Here is a 22,412-nt window from a genome sequence, read left to right as displayed (position 1 = left end):
AGATATGACAAAATAATAATTTATAAATTATCAAGGGCTCATGAGGGAGGGGGGAGAGGGAGGGAGGGGAAAAAGAGGACTTGATGCAAAGGGCTTAAGTGGAGAGCAAATGCTTTGAAAATGATTAGGGCAAAGAATGTACAGATGTGCTTTACACAACTGATGTATGTATGTGTATGGATTATGATAAGAGTTGTATGAACCTCTAATAAAATGTTTAAAAAAAAGAATTACAGTCTCAGAAACTCACCGAGGCTGTCCTATGGAGTCACTCAAACCAAGTCAAACTCAGTGCCATCCAGTCAATGGTAACTCAGAGTGACCCCCTGTGGGTGTCCGAGACTCTAACTGTTGATGCAAGTAGAAAGCCTAGTCTTTCTCCCAAGGAGCTGCTGCTGGTTTCAAACGACTGCACCTGAGGCTCCCAGCCTAATGCCTGAGTCAGAATTGACTCGATGGCAGTGAGGTTGTGTTTTATTTTTTTACTCAATAAATATGGCTTGAGGACCTACTATATCCCAAGTACTAGGTAACTTTCAGAGGGCTATTTCAGTTCTAAAATAGATTATAATCACTATATAGTTATTATATTTGATGGCCTATGCTAATTTAGTCAGTCATACTAGTTCTTATTCTTCTTTCTTTGCCAGCTGTACATTGCCAACGCTATAATTGTAAGCAGCTCCCTCCCTCTTACATAAAGATTGAACCTTAGAAAATACTAAATAAAATCTAAATGTTTCTGCTATCTTAGACGTCTATGATTTTAAACAATTAACAGGACACGCAGCTACAGGTAGAGTTAAGTATGTGCAAAAAATAAGTGTATGTGATATATACACATCTATATCACATTCTATCTGTCTTTTCAGCCACCTACTTAAGTAAAAACAGCTTTCCGTTTCCTCTGGAATAGGACTAGGGATGGGGGCAGGAAAGAAAGCTTTGGCTAATTTATATTAAATCAGTATGATTTGAGATAGCAATCACGTGTGTATGCATTATTTTTATATTTTGAAATGGGAAAAAAACACTAGGCTGTTTGGGCGTTTGTCAAAGAAAACTGGGGAACATGAGCCTCTGGAACAAGACTGCACGGACCTGGTCCTTGTGTCCGCCGCGCTCCTCCTCACCCAGGGCCGCCGTGTCCGGGCACAGGCCCTTCCCCACAGGCTGGGCTCAGAGTTCGCAGTCACAGGACAGGGCCAGCTTCCCCACACCAGCTGCGCCTGCGTGGACCCCGGAGTTCCCACTGTGAGGCCCGCCTTCCCGCCTCCATTGAATCCAAAGGTTTTATCGTTTTTTAAGGAGGAAGGGGCCCCGTGTAAAGATTGAGCTTGTAATAAATTGGAATTTCAAAAAAAAAGAAAGCAAAAAGAAAAGTATCTGGAAATCATCTCACTTTTGCCTCAAATCTGAAGAACTTAAAAAAAAATTAAATTGTGAATTGGGTAAAGGTTTATAGAACAGATCAGTTTTCCATTCACCAATTCATACACATCTTGTTGCACCTCATTGACTGCAGTCCCCACAGTGAAGCATCATTTTCCCACTTCCCTGTCTCTCCTCTTTCCATTCCGCCTTCTGAACTTTGTGCTTGGCGGTTAGATCTCAAGTGGTTAATTAGTCTAAGGTATGCATACTTCATCAGTGTTATTGTTTCCATTATTCTGTGGTGAGTTTGTTTCCAGACTGTAAGGGGTTATTGCTTCCCTATTTGGTAGTGAGTTTATTTCTCTATTATTTTAGGCCATGCGCTCTGTGGTGACCTGTACTGGCATCTCTAAGAAACTAGGTCTCAGAGGCATAGCGACTTCATCAGCAGGTAGTTCACTGAATTGCAGACTTGACAACATAAGAACCTCCTTGCCAGTTCAGCATGGCAGACCTCTGAACCCCAGAAGTAGAGACTCCCTCAAGGTCCGTAGAGGGCACAAACAGCTAACCTAAAGGCTGATGACTTGACCATACACTGTGATATTGTAGAAGAAGGATGTGGTGATCTGCTTCCATGAAAAAGAAAACCAAGGGACCCCCCCTGGGGCAGTTCTACTTTGGCACCACTAGGGCCCTCGTGAATTAGAAAGAATAGCAGAGACCCCTCCAGAAGTCCAGTGACCTGCCAAGCCAGGGAAGCGAGAGCCACCCCTGACGCAGTTTGTAATGACAGGAGTTTCTTGGAGCATCTACTAGCAAAAAAGTCTTTACTGTATTCATTCGTTGTTGCTCAGACTTTTTATTTTTCAGGATTAATAGTTAATGTTGGCATACGCCAAGGAGCTCTTGGTGACCCTGTAAAGTAAGCACTGCTAACTGTGAGGTCTGTGGTTCAAACCCACCAGCTGCTCCTCAGGAGAAAGATGTAGCTGTTTTCCCTGTCAAAATGTTCAACCTTAGAAACCATGTATAGGATGCAATGAGTCAGGATCGACTCAATGACAGTACACTGTCTCATGTTTTCTTCCTCAGTCAGACCTCTGTCTTGGCATCCTGCTATGAAACAAAGCTTTGATGTCTCAAGCAACTATCCCTTTTGGGGAAATGTTAGGATTTTTGAGACCTTTAAATGTCCAGGGTAAATCAGCATTTTCATTGGAAAAAAAATCCCATCACAAATGTAGGCTGATATGTTAAAAGTTCATGGCAATACTGTAAGCGAGAGGGGACTAAATTACTACAGTTAAATTACAATAGGTATAGAGGAGCTTGGGCACTGTAAGTTAAGTGCTGGCCTGCTCATTCACAAAGTTGGCAGTTCAAATCCATCAGTGGGTCTGCAGAGAACAGATGAGGTTATCTGCTTCAGTCAAGATTTATAGTCTCTCCAGGATTCACAAAAGTAAGAGGGTTGGTGAGGGAGGGAAAAATGAGGAGCTGATACCAAGGGTTCAAGTAGAAAGAAAATGTTTTGAAAATGATGATGGCAACATATGTACAGGGTTCTTGATACAATTGATGTACATATGAATTATTATAAGAGCTATAAGAGCCCCCAATAAAATGATTTATTAAAAAAGATTTCTAGTTTAAGGTGTCTACTAGAGAGTCACTATGTCAGAATCAACTCTATAGGTGTGGTTTTTGTTGTGTGTTTTTTTAAAAAAATTTTTTTTAAAGACTTTTTAAAAAAAATTTTTTTATTTTAACAATTTATTGGGGCTGATACAATTCTTTTCACAGTTCACACATATACATACATCAGTTGTATAAAGCACATCTGTACAGTCTTTGCCCTAATCATTTTTTTCTCTTTTCTTCTTTTACATTTTATTAAGGACTCAAACAACTCTTACCACAATCCATACATATACATACATCAATTGTATAAAGCACATCCATACATTCCCTGCCCCAATCATTCTCAAAGCATTTGCTCTCCACTTAAGCCCCTTGCATCAGGTCCTCTTTCCCCCCCCTCCCTCCCCATTCCCCCCTCCCTCATATGCCCTTGGTAATTTATACATCGTTATTTTGTCATATCTTGCCCTATCCGGAGTCTCCCTTCCCCCCTTCTCTGCTGTCCCTCTCCCAGGGAAGAGGTCACATGTGGATCCTTGTAATCAGTTCCCCCTTTCCAACCCACTCACCCTCCACTCTCCCAGCATCGTCCCTCACACCCTTGGTCCTGAAGGTATCATCCACCCTGGATTCCCTGTACCTCCAACCCTCATATGTACCAGTGTACAGCCTCTGTCCTATCCAGCCCTGCAAGGCAGAATTCGGATCATGGTAGTTGGGGGGAGGAAGCATCCAGGATCTGGGGGAAAGCTGTGTTCTTCATCGATACTACCTCACACCCTAATTAACCCATCTCCTCTCCTAAACCCCTCTATGAGGGGATCTCCATTGGCCGACACTTGGGCCTTGGGTCTCCACTCTGCACTTCCCCCTTCATTTAATATGATATATATGTTGTGTGTTTTTTTATTGGAAAGAATAAGATGAGTAAGGAAGAAAAAGTAGCTCTATTTATTCTAGTCTATAATTTTCTTTATACTTATCTACTGCCAAAGATGCATATCTGTGTGTAGAGATAGAGATTTGAATAAAAATAGGCAAATTTCAGAGTCAAGCATAAAAAAAGCACTTTTGTGTAAACCAAGTCGATATACCACATATACTCAAATATAAGCCAACCAGAGTATAAGCCGAGGTACCTAATTATTACCTGGGAAACCACACAAACTGATTGACTTGAGTATAAGCCTAGGGTGGAAAATGCAGAAGCTATTGGTGAGTTTCAATAATCAAAACAAATGAAAATAGAATTACTAAAAATTGAGACATCAGTGGGGTAATGTATTTAAATATTTATTTTGAATAAAAAACATAAATTATAGGACAAGTCATTTAACATTAGTAAACCAGCACAGTAAGTGGAAAATAAGTTCAACAAAAACAATAAGCTATCAACAATGATACCTTAAGAGTACTATTCCCTGAGCCCAATCAGCAACCAAGCTAAAATGTAAACAGTTAAAAATTCTCCAAAACTGGATTCCTCATCATCATCCGTATTCCAATGCAGGGCTTCAGCTGGTGTGAGGTTATCATCGACGCTGTCCTCACTGAGATCGCCGTCATCACCATCACTGCTGTCATTTTCATACAAAGCGCAGTCTTCACTGCCATCCATAGCATTGCTAATACTACATTTCTGGAAGGCACATCGCACCATGTCTTCTGGAATGTCTTCCCATGCATCTCGAACCCACTTTGGTATTAACTCTATGTCAGGCTTCATGAGATTTCCTCCTTTTGTTAGTCGGGCTTGACCAGATGACATCCATTCCTGCCACATCCTTTGCACACGGTCTTTAAAAGGCTTATTCAAAGATACACCCAGAGGCTGCAGTACAGATGTAAGCCCACCTGGAATAATGGCTAAAGTAACTTTACTAGATTTTGCCAATTTTTTATGTCATCTGATGGTGGACTCTGAACATATCCCAAACAAATAACGACGGCTTTTTCTTTAAGGCTGCTCCTGGTCATCAGTTCCAAATTTCTTCAAGCCATTTTTTTGTTCCGTCTTCAGCCATCCAGCCTTTAACATGTGCACGCACAGTAAACCTTGGTGGGAAATTGATCTTTTTAGGCAAGGTCTTTCTTTTAAAAATAATGACAGCAAGTAGCTTAGTTCCATTAGCGAAACATGATAGAACAACTGTAAAGTGTTTTTTTTTTCCATTCCCTGTGGTTTTGAGGAAAATGGGTTTTTCTCCAAAATGTGCCACAGTACTGTTGTTTGGAAGATCAAAAGTCATGGCTGTTTCATCCATATTCCCTATATCTCCCAGGTCATAATTATAAATCCTTCTTTGTTTTATAATAAATGACTGGAATGACATAATTTTTTCTTTTGGGTCTTGTGGAAATTTCTGGGAAATCTTTGTTCTTTGTCTCAAACATAGTAGGCCAAACCTATTCATGAAGCTGGTATACCATCCTGCTGATGCAGCAAATTTTTCAATGCCTGGTGCTTTATATTTGTCATCCTTAGCCATTTGTAGAGCATGTATGCGGATTCCCGTGCGTGTTATGCAGTAAACATTTTGATGACACTCCATAACCCATTTATGCAATTTATTCTTTAGAGCCCCATAAAAAGACATTAAACCACAACAAGCTTTTTCAGCTTTTGGAATCTGTTCCAAGTCAGCCTTCATTTTCTGCCACTCCCTCACTTGCTTTTCATCAACACAGAATTCCCTACTTGCAACACTGTTATTGCTCTCTTCTTCTCTTGACACAACCTTCATTTTGAAACCAGCCTCATACAACTGGCGTTTTTGTTTTGGTTCAAGAGTATCCATTTCTAATAGGATAAAAAAACAAGACTTTGAAAAAGAACTTTCGTGGTAATGCACCCCACCCCAAGTGTTAGCTGGGAGGAGGGGGTAGTTCATGCGGGTGGGGGATGCAGGATGTGAATTAACACAGAGACCAGAGGGGAGAGATGGAGTGCAGCCACAGACACATCCTTACCATTTCAGCTGCCTGTGTAAGTGAATCACTATAGGTGCTTCTGAGAATTGGAGCCATCCACGTCATAGGACGGCTCTGATTGGTTAGATGTGAGTAAACAAACATGCAAAGCCCTGCTGGGCTTTGAATGAACAGTGGAGAAATGCCAATCACCCGTGAGATAACTGGCGCTCATCCCGTTACCTCGGGGGGCGGGGGGCCCAGTGAGATGCTACACCTTGCTGGGGTACCATTGACCTGTGTATAAGCTGAACCCCAGTTTTTCAGCACATTTTTTTGTGCTGAAAAACTTGGTTTATACTCAAATATATACAGTATATAAATTTTGTTTTATGAATAATTTTCTTTGTGAAAGAATGCATAAGAAACAATTCCCTTTTTGGGAAAGGAATTAGTTATCAATGTACAGTTCAAGTATTATTACTTTTAACCATACATTTATTTGGTTAAAATGTTTATAACAATGATTTGGTAGAGGAATTAGGGGCCGCTTAAAATATTTTATGCCTTTTATATTACTATAACTTGTAAGTTCAGCTATACTTAAGAAGAATTTTAGAAATATTTTCAGTTGGAATTATACTTGGTTAGTACCACAGTGCTAAGTATAAGATTTTAATAGTATACCCATCATAATAATAAGAAAACACCACTACCAAACTCACTGCCATCAAGCCGCTTCTACCCCATAGTGACCCAATAGAAGAAGGTCGAATTGTCCCTGTCATTTCTGAAACTATAACTCTTTACAGGGGTAGAAAACCTCATCTTTCTTCTGAGGAGCAACCGGTGGCTTTGAACTGCTGACCTTGTAGACTGTAGCCCAACACCTTACCCACTAAACCACCAGGGCTCCTAAGAGAGTTTCTAATATTGCTTCTTAACAATTCTCCTATTTATTAAATATTCTTCTAAAAACACTCAATCTTGGATGTTGTGTAAAGGTGTTGCCCTTTAAAAAATAATTTGTAGCAAAGGTTCATGGGTGACACAAGTGGATTGTGATCTGTGGCTAACCTAAAGGTTGGTGGTTCAAACCTACTCAACACCACAAAAGAAAGGCATAACGATCTCCTCTGTACAGATCAGTCAAGAACACCATACAGAACACAGTTCTACTCTGTCACACGTAAAGTCACCACAAGTTGGAATCAATTGGGCAGCAACTGGTAATTTGTAACAAAAAATTTACTGCAATAAAAATAGTATGGCTGAACAGACTGGACAAAATCCTATGGAGGGGTGGGGGGGGAAGCATATTTCCTTCATGTCAACTCCATGTATGTCAGAGTACACCCATGCTCCATAGGATTGCTAATGGCTTACTTTTCCAAAGGGGATCACCAGGTCTTTCCTCTGAGGCACCCAGGGGTAACCGCAAAACTCTAAACTTTAAGTGCGCAGCCATGTGTGTTGACTATTAGTACATTCAGAGAGCCTCCAAAGCTAATACCTTACCCTTACTCACTGCCATCGAGTCACTTCAGACTCATGTGGAGCTTGTATAGAGTTTCCGAGGCTGTAAGTCTTTATGGGAGCAGATAGCCTCATCCTTCCCTCAAGGAAAGGCTAGTGTATTTGAACCACCAACCATGAGGGTAGCTTGTAGTGCCCACCAGGGCTCCTAAGAGCTAAATAGGAGATAGAATGACATAAAGTCAAATGAAAACACAAATGACATTTGTTGCTACTGCTGTTAGGTGATATTGAATATTTCTGACTCTTAGTGTCAGTGTACACAGAAAGAAGTGTTGCCTGGCTGTCCTGCCTCTCATAGGAAAGTGGGTTATATAACATTTTGTTTCGGATCCGCAAACAGGACCATCTGTGACTGTTTCTTTCCTCTCATGGATGCGCTCCTCTGCACCGTGGGAGCATGGCTGATGAGCCTCATCTGTCTCTCTAATTGTCTGCTCTGTTGCCTGTGGACCTACCTTGCTCATAGCATATCCCCATGCTTACAATTCATCTTTACTCAACATTTGTAAAACATTAAGAGTACAAACCAGGTTGCACTGATGGGAGAAAAGGTTGACAGCCAATTTAATCATCGATTCCTTCCTGCCTAAAAAGAATCCACATTGATTCACCTTTGTTTATAATTTTGAACCCATTACATTATAAAAGGGAACATTTAAAAATTATCTCTAAGCCAGAATTACTGGGCTTGCCATATAATTCAATATTATTGACCTAAGATTGTTGTGATGTATTCGTGTGTTTTTCTCCCTAAGTGGAAATTGCTCTTTTCTAATAATAATGGTACTCATTATCAAGTATCTGCACAAGACAATGTAAAGAAAAATTCGAAGAAATAAAGATTTAATTAGTCATGGGCATTCTAAGCAATTTTAACATCTTGCTTTATGTACTTTAGACTTTTTCTATGCATTTAGGTGTATGTGCCAAACAATCATATATAGTTTACATCTTTAATACTGTTTTCCATGCAGTTTTTGTCATTTAACAAGATCTTGTCAACCTCTTACTATGTCAAAAAATAGAAATTTATTATGACATTTTTAAATACTCCTAGAATGTTTATATGTATTTTTCTAAAATTTCCCCCTCTGTTATAAGGAGTTATGGAACTATGTTGAACATTCTGTAGCCATCTTTGCTTTGAACTCATACTGTTTTTGTACTTCTTTTTGGATAATAACTAATTTAGAATTAATTTAATATGACCCCAAATTAGAATTGTTTGGGAATTATGAGTAAATAGACTTCAAGTAAAGGCTATTTTATTTTTTTGGGAGGTGGGGCTGGCATGAACATTATTCCTGTATTTTCTTTTCCTATAGAGTTTAACAACCAATTTCCCTTGAGTTTGTCAAATTGTGGTGGTTTGTGTGTTATTGTGATGCTGGAAGGTATTCCAAATGGCAGCAGGGTCACCAAAAGTGGACAGGTTTCAGCAGAGCTTCAATTAAGAGGAATTAACCACTGAAAATCTCATGGACAGAATTGAAACATTGTCAGATACTGAAAACTTCATGAAAAGAAGCAGAACATTGTTGGAGAAAGTGCCAGACTGTGAGCCCCTCGGTCTAGAAGGCACTCAAAATATGACTGAGGAGGAGTTGCCTTTTCAAAATAGAGCTGACCAAAATTATGGAGACGGAGTAGAGACTGTGCGCCCTTCATTTGCTCCAAAAAGAGTTTGGACCCTTCTTTTGCTGTTGGGGCATGACTCAAAATGGGGAGAAACTGCTGCAAACAACAATAAATAATTGGAACTTTGCATAAACAAAGCATGAATCTAGGAAAACTGAAAGTTATAAAAACTGAAATGGAACCCACAAAAGTCAACTTCTAGGCATTAGTGAGCTGAAATGGACTGGGAGTGTCCATGTCAAATCAGAAAATAATTTTCTTACTATGTTGAGAATGAAACAAGAGGAAATCAAGGACATGCATCCATCAAGAAAGCAAAAGGTCATTAAAAAGACAAAAAAGAGAGGAAAGATCTAAGTGGATGTCAGAAGAGACGGACACTTGCTCCTAATTGACGGTAAGGCAAATGGAATAAATGGTGAAATCAAAGAGCTAAATGAAAAATTCCACAAAGCAGTTTGAAAAGAAAAAAATAAAGTAATATAATTAAAAGTGCAAAGACATAAAATTCAAAAACTCAAAGGGAAGAACACATTCAGCATATCTGAAATGGAAAGAACCAAAGAGAAAATTCAAGCCTCAGGTGGCAATCTTGACAGATTCTATGAGCAAAATATTGAATGATGCAGGGAGTATCCAAAGAAGATGGGGAAAATACCCAGAGTCCCTGTATCAAAAAGAACTAGTCAGCATTCCACCATGTCAGGAGGTAGCATATGAGCAAGAACCAGTGTTACTGAAGGGAGAAGTTCAAGCTGCACTGAAAACATAGCTAAAAACAAGTTTCCAGGAATTGATGGAATTCCAATTGAAATGTTTCACCAAGCTGATAAAGGACAGGAAATACTCATTCCTGTATGCCAGGAGACTTGGAAGATAGCAAGTTGGCCAACTGGCTGGAAGGGATCTCTATTTGTATCCATTCCACAGAAAAGTGACTCAACAGAATGCTGACATCGTAGAACAATATCATGAATATCATATGCCAGTAAAATTTTGTGGAAGATCATCCAACAAGGGCTATAGCAGTATATTGTCAGGGAGCTGCCAGAGTTTCGGGCCAGAGTCAGAAAAGAACATGGGATAGCATTGCTGATATATCTCCCAGGGATATCATTGCTGATGCACGATAGATCTTGGGTCAAAGCAGAGACTACCAGGAAAATGCTTACTTGTGTTTATTGACTCTACGTAGGCATTTGACTATGCGGACCATAACAAACTATGGGTAGGCTTGAGAAGAATGGGACTCTCAGAAGGCTCCACTGTGCTCCTGCCAAACCTGCACAAGGATGAGGAGGGCAGCTGTGTGAACAGAACAGAGGAATACTGCCTGGTTTAAGATCAGGATGAGCTGTGTGTCAGGGTGGTATCCAAAGAGCTAGAGGAAAGTTGTGTGTTTCATCGGTCTGAACTGACTTTCTAAGTTGACTTTCTTGAATTTAACTGGCCTAGCAGATTCCCTGGGAAGCTGTTATTTTGATTGAACTTCTCTCTCTCTCTCTCCCTCTCTTTCTGTCTCTATCTAAAAGCACCCTAATGTATCTAAGCTAAGTGTGTCCTTGAGAGAGCTTGTCTTCAGCCATCATCACAGAGACATATTGAGCACCTTTTATCTGGGATAAACCCTGTATGAACTGGAATCTTAATAGCAATACTTTGAACTTACCCTTGCAGACTATGGTTGTGAGGTCTGTTCCCGCTCATAGCAACCCTATGTGCAAACATTGCCCAGGCCCGAGTCATCCAATTGCTGTTATGTTTGAACTCATTGGTTCAGTCACTGAGCCAATGCATCCCCTTGAGGACCTTCTTTGTTTTTGCTGCCCCTCCACTCTACTAAGCATGGCGTCCTCTTCCAGGAGCTGTTCTCGCCAACTAGCACGTCTAAGCTATGTGAGACGAAGTCTGCCATTCCTACTTCTAAGGAGCATCCTGGCTGTATTTCTTATAAGACACATTTGTTTGTTATTTTGGCAGTCCATGGTATTTTCAATAGTCTTCACTGGTATGCCATTGTTCAAACGCACTCATCTTGCTTTGGTCTTATTCATTATCCTTATCCATTCATTCCTTATTCACCTTTAGTGACATGTGAAATTTGACTCAAGCTGAAGAGTTAAAGGGAAGTCTTATGAATTGGATGGCATGCTTAATTGGCAGAGTGGAGAGTGCTTTCATGATAACCTTGAGCATGAGGCATTTAGCACCAAAAAGTAGTTAAAAAGCAGACTGAATAAGGTTCCACTGAAAAGAAGTCTTAGTCAGGATATCTCAAAACTGTAGACATTGGTGAATCATGAAAATCAGGCCCAAACCAAAACCAGACTCACTGCTGTGGAGTTGATGCCAATGGCAGTGAACTTGGTTTTAGTTTTGGCGGGATTTTCATAATTCATCAATGTCTATAATGAAAAGAAGTCTTAGTCAGGATCTATCAAAACTGTAGAAATCGACAAATCATGCAAACAAGGAACATTGTTAAAAGTTTCTATTTAAAACACAAAGCTCCATACATAAATATAGTTACATTCACAGCTACATGAGAAGAAAATAGAGAAAAAATATTTGTATTTATTACTAATTTTCTCTATGCTAAGCATTGTAGTACATTTTTGTTATATGTTGCTTCATTTAACTACAGCACAGAAGTCAGAAAAAGGCACAAAAGGATAGCAAGATGTACAGAAAGAAAGATAATTCTTTTGCATTCAGCATGTAGCTTCAAAGAGAAGAAATGTGAATTCAAGTTACTTCTTTTTCTTATACTCGCATGTTGGATGTCTAATAAATAAGAAATGGGTTTAAAAGTGAAAAGTGCAAAAAATGTAAGACTCCTAGGTTCCAGGCACTACCTAAAAAATAGTTTAAAAAGCTGATCCTGTGTTTTCACATGCTCTCATTACAGCACCAGTGAAATCTTTTTTCAGACTGACTTTTAATATGGGAAAAAAACAACATTAAATATTAGTTTTTCAGTTTATTATTCTAATGGCAACAATGTTTATGGACTGTTCATTATATGCTGGGGATTCTTCCAATGTTCTGTGAAAATTCCTCCAAACCTTCTACCTTGTAGCAGGTGTAGTAATACCTCACCTGCCCTTCCCACTCCCCCCCAAAACGCCCCCTGAAAACCAAACCACACCAACCAAACAAACAAAAACATGTGCCAAGGGCTTTCATTTATTATTGTTCTTATCCCTCTTAGCAACATGTAGAGGAAGTATAGATACTAGTATTTTATAGATGATGGATCACAAAGCAGATACATAAATTGCTCTGGGATGCACTAGGCAGGTTGAGAGTCAAACCTAGTGGACTGTACGGATTTTAACACAGGTCTGCTTTCCAGTAAACAGAGACCATGACTGATTACACACAATTTAAGCAGAAAATGCATGCTGCTCACTGGGAATGAGTAATGATTTATATTGAAAGAGGTTATTGAGTGGCAAGAAGCCCACGGACATAATGTCTGCTATTATTTTGTCATACTAGAAAAATGATTTTCCTTTTGCCCACACAATCAGCAAATCTCTAGCTGTGCAACACGCCCCCCCCCCCAAAAAAAACCCATCTCCAAGCCACACCTTCTATTAACTAGCTGCTTCCTGTTATGCTGCTTTGAAGATATAATAGAAAGAAGTGAATGCTGCAGAATAAGGCGGGTTATGTTTTGGTGGGGCTGGGGGAGGCGAGGTGATGGGCAGGTTTATGCTCCACATGCTCATCATGATGTTGTTCATTCGGTCCAGGAAGACTGATATTCTAACATCCCAGGAGCCCTCCGAGATTCCATTCTGGAGATGAAAGGCCTGCTCATAAAACCTAAGCCTATTGTTGCAGCTTGTTTTAGAATGACCGGGTGCCTGGATATCCCGAGGAGCAGATTCTTCTGTAGGTTCACACACACAGCCCGGGTTGAGTCACACACTGCACGCCTCATTACTGAAGGTCCTCTTTGCGCTCTCTCTTCATTACCTAGTGTAGCTATAAAGAAAGTGCCACAAATGGGCGGCTTTAACAAGTTTATTTTACACGGTTTAGGAGGCTGGACGTCTAGGTTCAGAGTGACAGCCCTACAGGAAAGTGTTCTTCCCATCAGTTCTGGAGGAAGGTCTTTGTCTCGTTGAGCTTCTGCTCCTGGGTGATCTTCACGTGGGATGTCATCTCTTTCCCCCCATCTCTGCTGTTTTTACCTCTTAATCTCTCTTTTTAAAAACATTTTATTGAGGACTCCTACAGCTCTTATCACAATCCATCCATCCATTGTGTCAAGCACATTTGTACATTTGTTGCCATCATCATTCTCAAAACATTTGCTTTCTACTTAAGCCCTTGGTATCAGCTCCTCATTTTTTCACCTTCCTTCCTGCTCTCCCTCTCTCATGAACCCTTGATAATTTATAAATTGTTATTATTTTGTCATGTCTTACACTGTCTGACATCTCATCTCTGCTGTTTTTACCCCTTAATCTCTCTCTCTTTTTAAACATCTTATTGGGGGCTCATACAGCTCTTATCACAATCCATACATCCATCAATGTGTCAAGCACATTTGTACTTTTGTTGCCATCATCAGTTTCTCAGTTTTCCCTCCCTCCTCCACCCTGACTCTTAAGCTCTTGTATATCAAATGAGATGGACTCAAGGTACACGCTATGGTAGCCCTCCCTTCTTAATAACATAAAGATACACATTCCCAAATGGGATTACAAACATAGGCTTATCGGTTAAAATTTACAACACATGTTTTTTTGGAGGGAGCTAGTGGTCACAATTTAATCCATAACACGTCCCTTTTCTAAAAAGGTATTGTCAAGACTCCTTTGACAGGACCATCCATTTTAAAAATAGAACTTATTTGCTGGTCACTTATGAGATGACTTTACTGGACATTTATGACATTATGGATTGGTATCACTATGTATAATTTAAACTTTATTTTCAGCTTCATATTGATTTCAATTAACCAAGAATTCTGTATAAGGATTCAGTATTGACTTACCATTGTCTTCAAGAGAGAAGTAGAAGACATCCTTCGTCGCTTTACTGTCCTCTCTTGCGACATAGCAGATTCTCAACTCATCAATATCAGCTGAGAAAAGAGCATTATATCACACTATATTAGCAAACAGAGAATTAATGTGTTAAGAACTTCAAACTTTTAATGGAAACGTGGCAATGTTTCCATAAATAAAATTTAAAACCATGACCTGGTGAACACAAACCTAACTTTTTCTCAAAGTAGAATTGGAAAAATGGAGATCTAGTTTTAAATATATCTCAGTGCTACGGTGTATATGATCCCTGATTGATGCTGAGCAAGGAGGACATTCTAGTTAGACAAGACTTAGAGCAATCTGACACTATGGAGAGCCAGGTCGATTGAGTTTTGATTCTTTTGCACAAGTATGGAGCATGGACCATGGTGAGCACTCGGTTATTACTGAATTGAATCAAAACAAGAATAACAGCTGCCTTCTAAGAAAAAAAGACTAAAATAGATATTTTTATATTCTCCTGAGTTTTCAAGAATTTGTTACTGAGGCCTACAATTCTGTCTTTCAATGGCTAATGATTCGTATTTTAAAGGCAATTGAATTTGGATCGTTGATAGTTAAAGGTTTTGGGTTGACTCGGCTGGCCAGGATTCCCCGTGGTTTGGCAGTGAAGGCTAGTAATCTCCGCGAGGAGACCTAACACAATGCAATCACTTCCAGTATGAGAGCTGCCTTGAGCAGCCAATTAATTAGAGGCAGTGGCTTCAAGAATGTGGTCATCTTCTGACAGAAATGGGCACTAGGCAAAAGCTTGTTTGTGTTTCGCTGGGTCTGGATCCTACATCTGGCTCACCATCTGGCCTCCAGTTTTCTGGAGGGGGGCCAGCAGTGTGCTGTACTGTGTGCGGATCCTGAGAGCGGTCAGCAGCCTACCATCACATTGCAACCTTGGATTTATCTGTCTGTAACCAGAAGGCTGCTTCCTCGCTTAGCGCTCTTGCGTTCATCAGTCTCAACAAGTGCATGAGTCAGGAGAAGCCATGGACTTGGAAACTGCTCATCTCAACAACCCATGTGAGCTCTTTCCTTGACCCAAACCTCTCTCTCCCCATATACACACAGAAGTGTTACTAGTTTTACTTCTCTTGAGAACTCCGCTTGTGACTAAAAACAAAAATGAATTAACTGTCATTGAGTCAATTCAGACTTATAGTGACCCGTAAGGCAGGGCAGTATAGCCCTAGTGGGTTTCAGAGACCAGAACTATTTACAAGAGTAGAAAGCTGGTGGCTGGTAGGTTTGAACCTGACATTGTGGTTAGCAGCCTAATGTGTACACACGACGCCACCAGGACTCTTCAGCCTGAGAGAGGAGATATTCATTTACTAGAAATATTCTTATTGAACCACACATGACTTCATTTGCCTTAGGAGCAAAAAGCCAAACAAATACCTAAACAATGCAATTAATACCCTTGAAAATGTAACCAAGCTATTTTCAAAATCTCCCATCACAAAGTCATTTTACTCTGAGATGGCATCAAGGTGTAAATGTGTTATATGTTGGAAACCCCATACATTTCCTCACATCACGTCTAGAAAGCTATATAAAGAAGTTGGGAGACTGTCTAAAGAGAAACCTGGGAAATCACATCACTTGGGAAACCAGAGGGGTCTTTTTCTTTATTTCTTGTTCATCATTAATGGAAGCATCACGTCTAAAGAACGTGGTTGTTAAAGCATCCCCCCTACACGCATGCAAAGTTAGTTCTGAGCTTTCTTAGATATGTGGAAATTACATCAGCATAGGGGAATACAAATATGTATTTACAAAATCCAGACAGCAAACTACTTAAAAAGGCAGCTTTACTAATACATTATGCAAATGATCACTAGATATTAATCATTTACTCAAAAGAAAACAAATATTAATACAAAACCCAATATTATCCAAACAAAACCTTATCTTCTAATGTTTCAGTAGCAGAATGTGCCCACGGTCTGCAGTGTTAAAGTGTAACACAGCCTTCTTAAATGCCTGTGGGTTCTTGCTAAGTGGCTAGTCTGTTGAAACTGCAAAATAACAAAAAGCTTATTGCCATTTTGATGATCAGAATAAGTTAATATGCTGTGCTATTTCATTAGGACCCAAATATTTCTTTCCATGGCCTCAGATCAGTCTAATTTTCCATAGAGAACAAGGGCACCGAAGGAGAAGGGAAGAGACAGCTAAGGGGCAGTAAGTACTAACCTTGTGTAAATGCTTGTGCTCTCTCATTTCCATGGCCAGTGTTCACAAGGAAGCCGTGCTCTGGTTGTCTGGTCACTTGAAACTTCAGGAGTCTGTGGGGACTGCCCTGGTCTTCTGCCTTCAGAGAATCGCTGGTAATTAGGAAACCCAGGTGTCCAGCTGGAAGGCGCTTCAAGGCTGGGGCACCTGTGTTAATGACAACCTGGGGAAGTTTATTGTCCAGGGAGTTTATCTGGATCCTCATTACCTGAGGTGTGCGTGTCTCCACGGCAGTATTTGGGAAGACAGAGAAGCCAGTGTGCTTCCGATCAGTCACAGTCAAGGAGAAACTGTCTTCCTCAGCATCACTGTCATCATGCCAGTAGCTGATCAGGTTTTCATTCACGTCCTGCTTGGTGAAGGTGGAAGCAGGCTGGCTGCCATTATATAAAATCCTACCATGCCTGGGGACTTGGCTGATGATAAAGAAAAGGCGATCTTCTGGGGTGTCATTGTCCACGACTGTCAATTCTAAAGGAGTGATGAGTTTGCTCTCCCCTTTCTGCAGCATCAGTTTGTGGATGCTCAAGATAGGTCTCTTACTCTCCAGATCCAGGATGAAGATCCAGAAGATTTTGAAGACAGTATGGTGTCCATCAGTCCCATGCAACTCGAAGCTGTCCGTCTTTATCTCATCATTTGAAGTATGAACATAGAATATTTGGTTGCCAGCCAATTGAAGCTGAGTGAAAGAGGCAATGGCTTTGCCTGGTTGGTCAGCGCGTTCCAAGTGGCCGTGGCTAGGAGCTTGTGTGATGCTAAAGAGAAGCTGTTCATCAGCGTTGTTGTCACAGGTGCTAAGTAGATGTGTGCTGAGGGTCGCTCTGCCATCTTCTTTCAAGGGGACTCCTTTACTTACTACCTCAGGAAAGATTTCCTCCAGGCTGCCAATTTTCACATAGATGTAGCAGTCCTTTAATGGGTTAACTCCATCCGTCACATCGAACTTGATAAGGTCGCGAACACCTTTTTGACCCATGTGAGTGTAATAAAGGAGGCCTCGATCAACCTCCTCCTGGGTAAAGTTCATCCCAAGGGTGAGGTTGCTCATCACCTCCCCTCCAGGCTTTCTCACCTGCTGGAGAAATCCTTGTTGAGGTTCAGAACGGAGGACAAAGTTGAGGCTTTCATCATCAGAATCAATGTCGGTGGCCTTCAGGACCTTGTTTGTGATGACTCTGCTGTGTCCAGTCTCGACTTGCAGCACCTTGTTGATGATCAGTTGAGGGCTTTCATCATCTACCGGGATCACGCTGATGGGGACCTTCCTGTGTGTGGTGTGCTTGCCGTCGCTCAGCCAGATTTCAAAACCGTCCTCGGTGGTCTCTGAGTCATCATGTTCATACACGATGGTGGAGGCCTCCCGTATGTCCTCTAAGGTGAAGCTGTGGATGGGCTGGCTGCCTGTGGCCAGCTGCTGCATGATTCGTCCATGCTGAGGGAGGACTGTGAGTTGAAAATGAAGCTCATTCGGTGGCAAGTCAACATCTGTTCCACTGAGAAGGAGGGTGTCTATGACCAGGCTCATTCCTTCCAATACCACAAACTCGTGGGTGAAAAGCTGAGGCTGCTCATCGTTGGTGGGTAGAATGATGATAGGGAAGAAGACATTGGGGGAAACATTGATACCGTCAGAGCAATAAAAGGTGAATTGATCTTCTTGCGGTTCTAGCCCTTTGTGGATACTCTGCACATAACTGATGTGCATCTTTTGGACGTCTTTGATGGAGAAAGCACTGATGGGGCTACCTGCCCTTGGCACTTCTGAGCCAGGCCCTGGTGCAGTCTTTTCCAGGTAGCCGGAGGCTGGCTGACTGGTCACTGTGCATAAAATTTTATCCTGGGGAGTGTCCACATCTTCGATGCAGAGATGTTTCAAGGTCAAGGGACTCTTCTCACCTTCATAGACAATGTAGGACTCCCCCACGGAGGCCTTGGGGGCCACATTGTCCACTGGCAGCACAGTGACTTGCACATGCACTCTCTTCTCTGTGCTGTCCCCCAACACCCACTGATAAGAATCCTTGCAGAGAGCGAGGCTGAAGGCATCATGCTGCTTCTGAAAGCCAACTTCGCCTCCAGTGTGGACATAGGCTACTGCCCCACTGGTGAGGTCCTCTTGAGTGAGCCGTTCTGCGGGCAAACCATGTACCAGAATGGTGCCCAATTTGGGGCTATTTTCTAAAATAAAATTCAACATAGAAAGACGTTTGTCTTTTTTGTCATGACCGATATCCATGATGATCTCAGTGGCTCCATTCTCTAGTACATCTATGGAGCCATCCGATAATGACCTGTCTGTGCTCCGGATTCTAGTACTCTTGTCAGTAGTGGGACTCACAGAAATATGGACAGTGATGGGCACATGGTGTACCCTGTCACTTACCTCTAACTGGAAGCTGTCACTGGTAGTCTGGTCTCTGTCATGCTGGTAAGATACACTTCCGTTGATAATATCAGCTCGCTTAAAAGATTCTCCTGGGACCATACGTTTTTTCAAGTACTGTAAGTGTCCATGTTGGGGTTCCTGGACTAATCGGAAGAGGATGTGGCCAACATTCGTATCAGGGTCTAGAACATCCAGCTCATTACTGCTGAGGATAAAGCTGCTTCCTTCCAGGACAGCGAAGCCTCTGTTCGTGACTTGCGGAGGCTGCTCTTTCAAAGGCTGCAGGAATAACGTGAATGTGCCTGCAACACTATTGCCTGCAGCATCTTCCACTAGGTAGTTGAATTGCACAACTCGGAGCACAAAACCCAGCTTCGTCTGGGGAGGCTGGTAGGCAACTTTGTGGTGATTTACCTGGGCCTGGGTAAAGTGCATGCTGGGTGTATCTGGCACATCAGTGAGTACAATTTCTCCAACTGGGACTTGGCGGTTGCCATCTGTGTCCGTTGGAGCTGTCAGTAGAGTGTATTGTAGGTTCTGGTCATCTGAATCTTGGTCTGTGTATTGGAGGAATTTCTTCTGGAAGTGAGTGAGTTGGTATTCTTGCACATTCATTTCTAGAGTAGTTCCGGGATACAGCTCTGGTCTCAGCAGATCCACTGGCTGAACCTTGACAATGAAGAAGTGCAGCTTGGATACATTGGGTGGGTCATGGTCGTCCTGCACATGGAAGGTCAAATGGACCTTTACAGTTTGAGGACTGTGGTGTCCAAAATGGTGGTAGAAGAGTCTTCCTTCTATTATATCTCTCTGTAGCCACTCAGTCACCACTTTCTCATACAATCCTTCCCTTTCCACATAATGCCACTCTTCCTCAGTAGGAGACAGAGGTGCTTCAACCTGCCTCAGCAGCATCTCCCCTAAGGGCTGGCTCGAGTGAGAAGAACTTCCTGCTGCTTCTTCTTCCAGAGTCTGTTTCTCCAGCACAAAGCGGATGGTGGACTCCTCAGAGTCAATATCCATTGCGCTAAGGACCAACGGGGAGATCTGGACCACTTGCCCTTCGCTTACTGATAATCCCATGTTGGCAATCACTACAGGTGGTTCATCATCAACAGGTATAATGGTAATGGGGAAGAGGAATTCCACCTGGTGGTGCCCGTCGTCCATCCGGAAGATGATGTTGTCACTATAGGTGTTGCTGCCATCGTGCAGGTATATGACTCGCCCTGCTGTCAGGTCCATTGGTGTGAAATACTGGTATTCAGAAGATGCCCCAAACCCCACCAAGTGCCCATGTCTCAAGCCCCCAACTACAGTCACTTTCACCTCTTCCAGTTTGTCTCTACCACCTATCTGTAGGCTGTCGCCACTGCCCAAGGATCTTGATTGGCCTTCAAAAAGCAGCAGTCCCCTGTTACTGGTTGCCACCGGGGCCAGGGGATTCAGCGGTTTCACCACCACCACAAAGGCAAAGGGGTCTGATGTGGCACCTTCTCTGTCCATCACCTCTAGCTCCAGCTGAAAGAGGAATTCCTCACGAACACTCTGTGTAGGAGGCTGGTAGGCAATTTTCAGGTCCCGAAGCTCCCTTTGGGTGAAGGAAAAGATGGGAAGTCCCCGGGGGTCGTCGGTGGTGATCAGATACCCCTGCTGGCAAGGGTACTCCGGGGAGACTCTGGAGGCATTAAGAAGGTTGAAAACCAGGTCATCAGGGTCTGACTCCATGTCCTCTGCGACCAGAGCGTCAGGCGTCAGGGCGGTTAGCATGTGCTGATCCACCTCCATCCTCATCGTGGCCTGGAAACTGGGCCAGGGGGCCTTGTTCTTGGCTCCCTCTCGGATTTTCACCAGCAACTGGAAGTGCTCGCGGGCCAGCACCTCAACTGACCCAGAGCCATGGTCCTCTGACCCTAGGAACTCTGCCATCATGGGCACATAGTCCCGATTGGGTGAAAGTGGGGCGGCGGCCATGTGCTTGTAGCGTATTCCAGCCTGGAGGAAAGTCTCACAGTTCACACCTTTGCCCTGAGGGAGAGGGGTCCCCGCAGCGTCCACTAAGCGCCCATACCTGGGCAGCGAGTCCCCTTGGAGTGGAAGAGGGGTGAGCCGGCACCCGCGGGCGGCTGGAGTCACGGACTGCGGGGAGGCGAAGTGCAGCACTCTGTGGCCCACAGCGGGGCTCCAGCCCCCAAGCTTCCCCACCACCAGCGGCCTGTTGCGCGTCACCAGCTCCAGTCGGGAGAAGACCACTCGCACCCGCAGCGTGAAGGGGAGCACGAACGAGTTGATCGGGGTGTCGTAGCGCAGTTGCAGCGGCACCCGGGAGCCGACGGGACGGCGGGCCCCAAAGTCCGTGTATCGAACCTGGTGGGGCCCGAAGGCGCAGGGAAAGCGGCGCGGGGACAGCGAGCCCCGCTGTAGCGGCGGGGTACCCAGCACCGTCACTTCACAACGGTCCCCGGGCTGCACCCGGATCTCCAAGTCCCGGTGCGGGTCCAGCCAAATCCAACGCCCCACGGGCACCCGGAGCTCGGGGTTAGCTACCAGGACTCCGGGGCCGTCGGGGACGCTGAGGCCAAGTTCTTCCCGGGAGCCGGGCAGGTGGAGCTCCGGGCGGCGCCCGGTCCCGGGCCAGGCTACCTGTCCTTGCAGCGCAGGGCAGCTCAGGAGCAGGCAGGCAAGCGCCGCGGCCAGCTGCCGGGGCGTCCCCGCGGGGAGCCGCCAAGGCCCAGCCATGACCACCCGGGACTTCGCGGCCCGCGCTGCCCGAGGCTGCGCTCTCCCAGGCTGCGCTCTCCCAGGGGTGCGCTCTGCCCCAGGCTGCGCTCTCCCAGGGGTGCGCGCTCCGCAGCGGCTGCAGAAGGCGGAGGGGACGCGCGGACCCAGTCAGAGCGAGTGGTCGCGCTGCAGCGGTGGCAGGTAGGAAAGCAGCTGGGGGGGAGGGGGAATGAGGGGTAGGGGCGTGGGTGGACAGGAGGGCGGGGGCGGGTTGGGGGACACAGACACGCCCCTGCAGCGGCGGCAGCAGCAACTGGCACGCAGTCTTCGCCCCAGCTCTGCCTTCCCGAGGCGGACGTGCCCAGGGGGTGGCCAGCCACCGGCTTGCCTACCTCGGATTCGAGGATCCTGACGTCTCCTTCCCCAGGGTCTCCGAGGGACTGTCGTTCATGGCTGGGAGAGAGATGGCGCTTGCACCAGGGTCGCTTCTGTCCGGGAGCCACGGTCCCAGGGTCCCTTCCCCCAGGCCAGGGTGTTTCTCACGGAGGCAGAGACCACCGCGCCTCCTCCCCAGCGCAGACCCGAGAGCAGGTCCCAGCTCCAGGGAACTTTCCCGTTTCGACAGGAAAGCGCTTGGTGCCAGCTGTTTTGCAAATAGCATCTCCCAGGTCTTGCTTGCTGGCTGATGAGCAGTTTATTCCCCATCTTGTTTTTTTCAGAACAGTCCTGACATTTTTCTTCTGCTCAGTTTTTGTTCCCGTTGGCGGGGTCGGGGTGGGGAGGCGGCAAGAGGATAAGCATCAAGGCTGCAACCCGGAGTAGCTTTGCATTGGTCTGCGCATCCTCTCCCATACCAGGTCCCCTTCCTCCCATTCCTTTCCTTGCTGGCTCCCCAGTGACTC

General features: G+C 43.9%; 1 protein-coding gene across 1 annotated transcript in view; it reads right to left on the bottom strand.

Annotated features, from left to right (window-relative positions):
* The window catches only part of FREM3 (FRAS1 related extracellular matrix 3), a 95,218-nt gene extending 73,690 nt beyond the window's left edge, over window positions 1–21,528 (bottom strand). The window contains exons 1-2 of the mRNA XM_075544808.1: window positions 16,362–21,528; window positions 14,117–14,206 (exon numbers count right to left, since the gene is read on the bottom strand). Coding sequence (XP_075400923.1) covers window positions 14,117–14,206; window positions 16,362–21,528 — 5,257 coding nt within the window. The remainder of the gene's footprint in view (window positions 1–14,116; window positions 14,207–16,361) is intronic.
* Window positions 21,529–22,412: the final 884 nt, after the last annotated feature.

Source organism: Tenrec ecaudatus, chromosome 3 (genome assembly GCF_050624435.1).
Source record: "Tenrec ecaudatus isolate mTenEca1 chromosome 3, mTenEca1.hap1, whole genome shotgun sequence".
In the NCBI taxonomy this organism is placed as follows: domain Eukaryota; kingdom Metazoa; phylum Chordata; class Mammalia; order Afrosoricida; family Tenrecidae; genus Tenrec; species Tenrec ecaudatus.
Note: the sequence above shows the minus strand (reverse complement) of the source record. Positions and strands in the feature narration are given on the sequence as shown.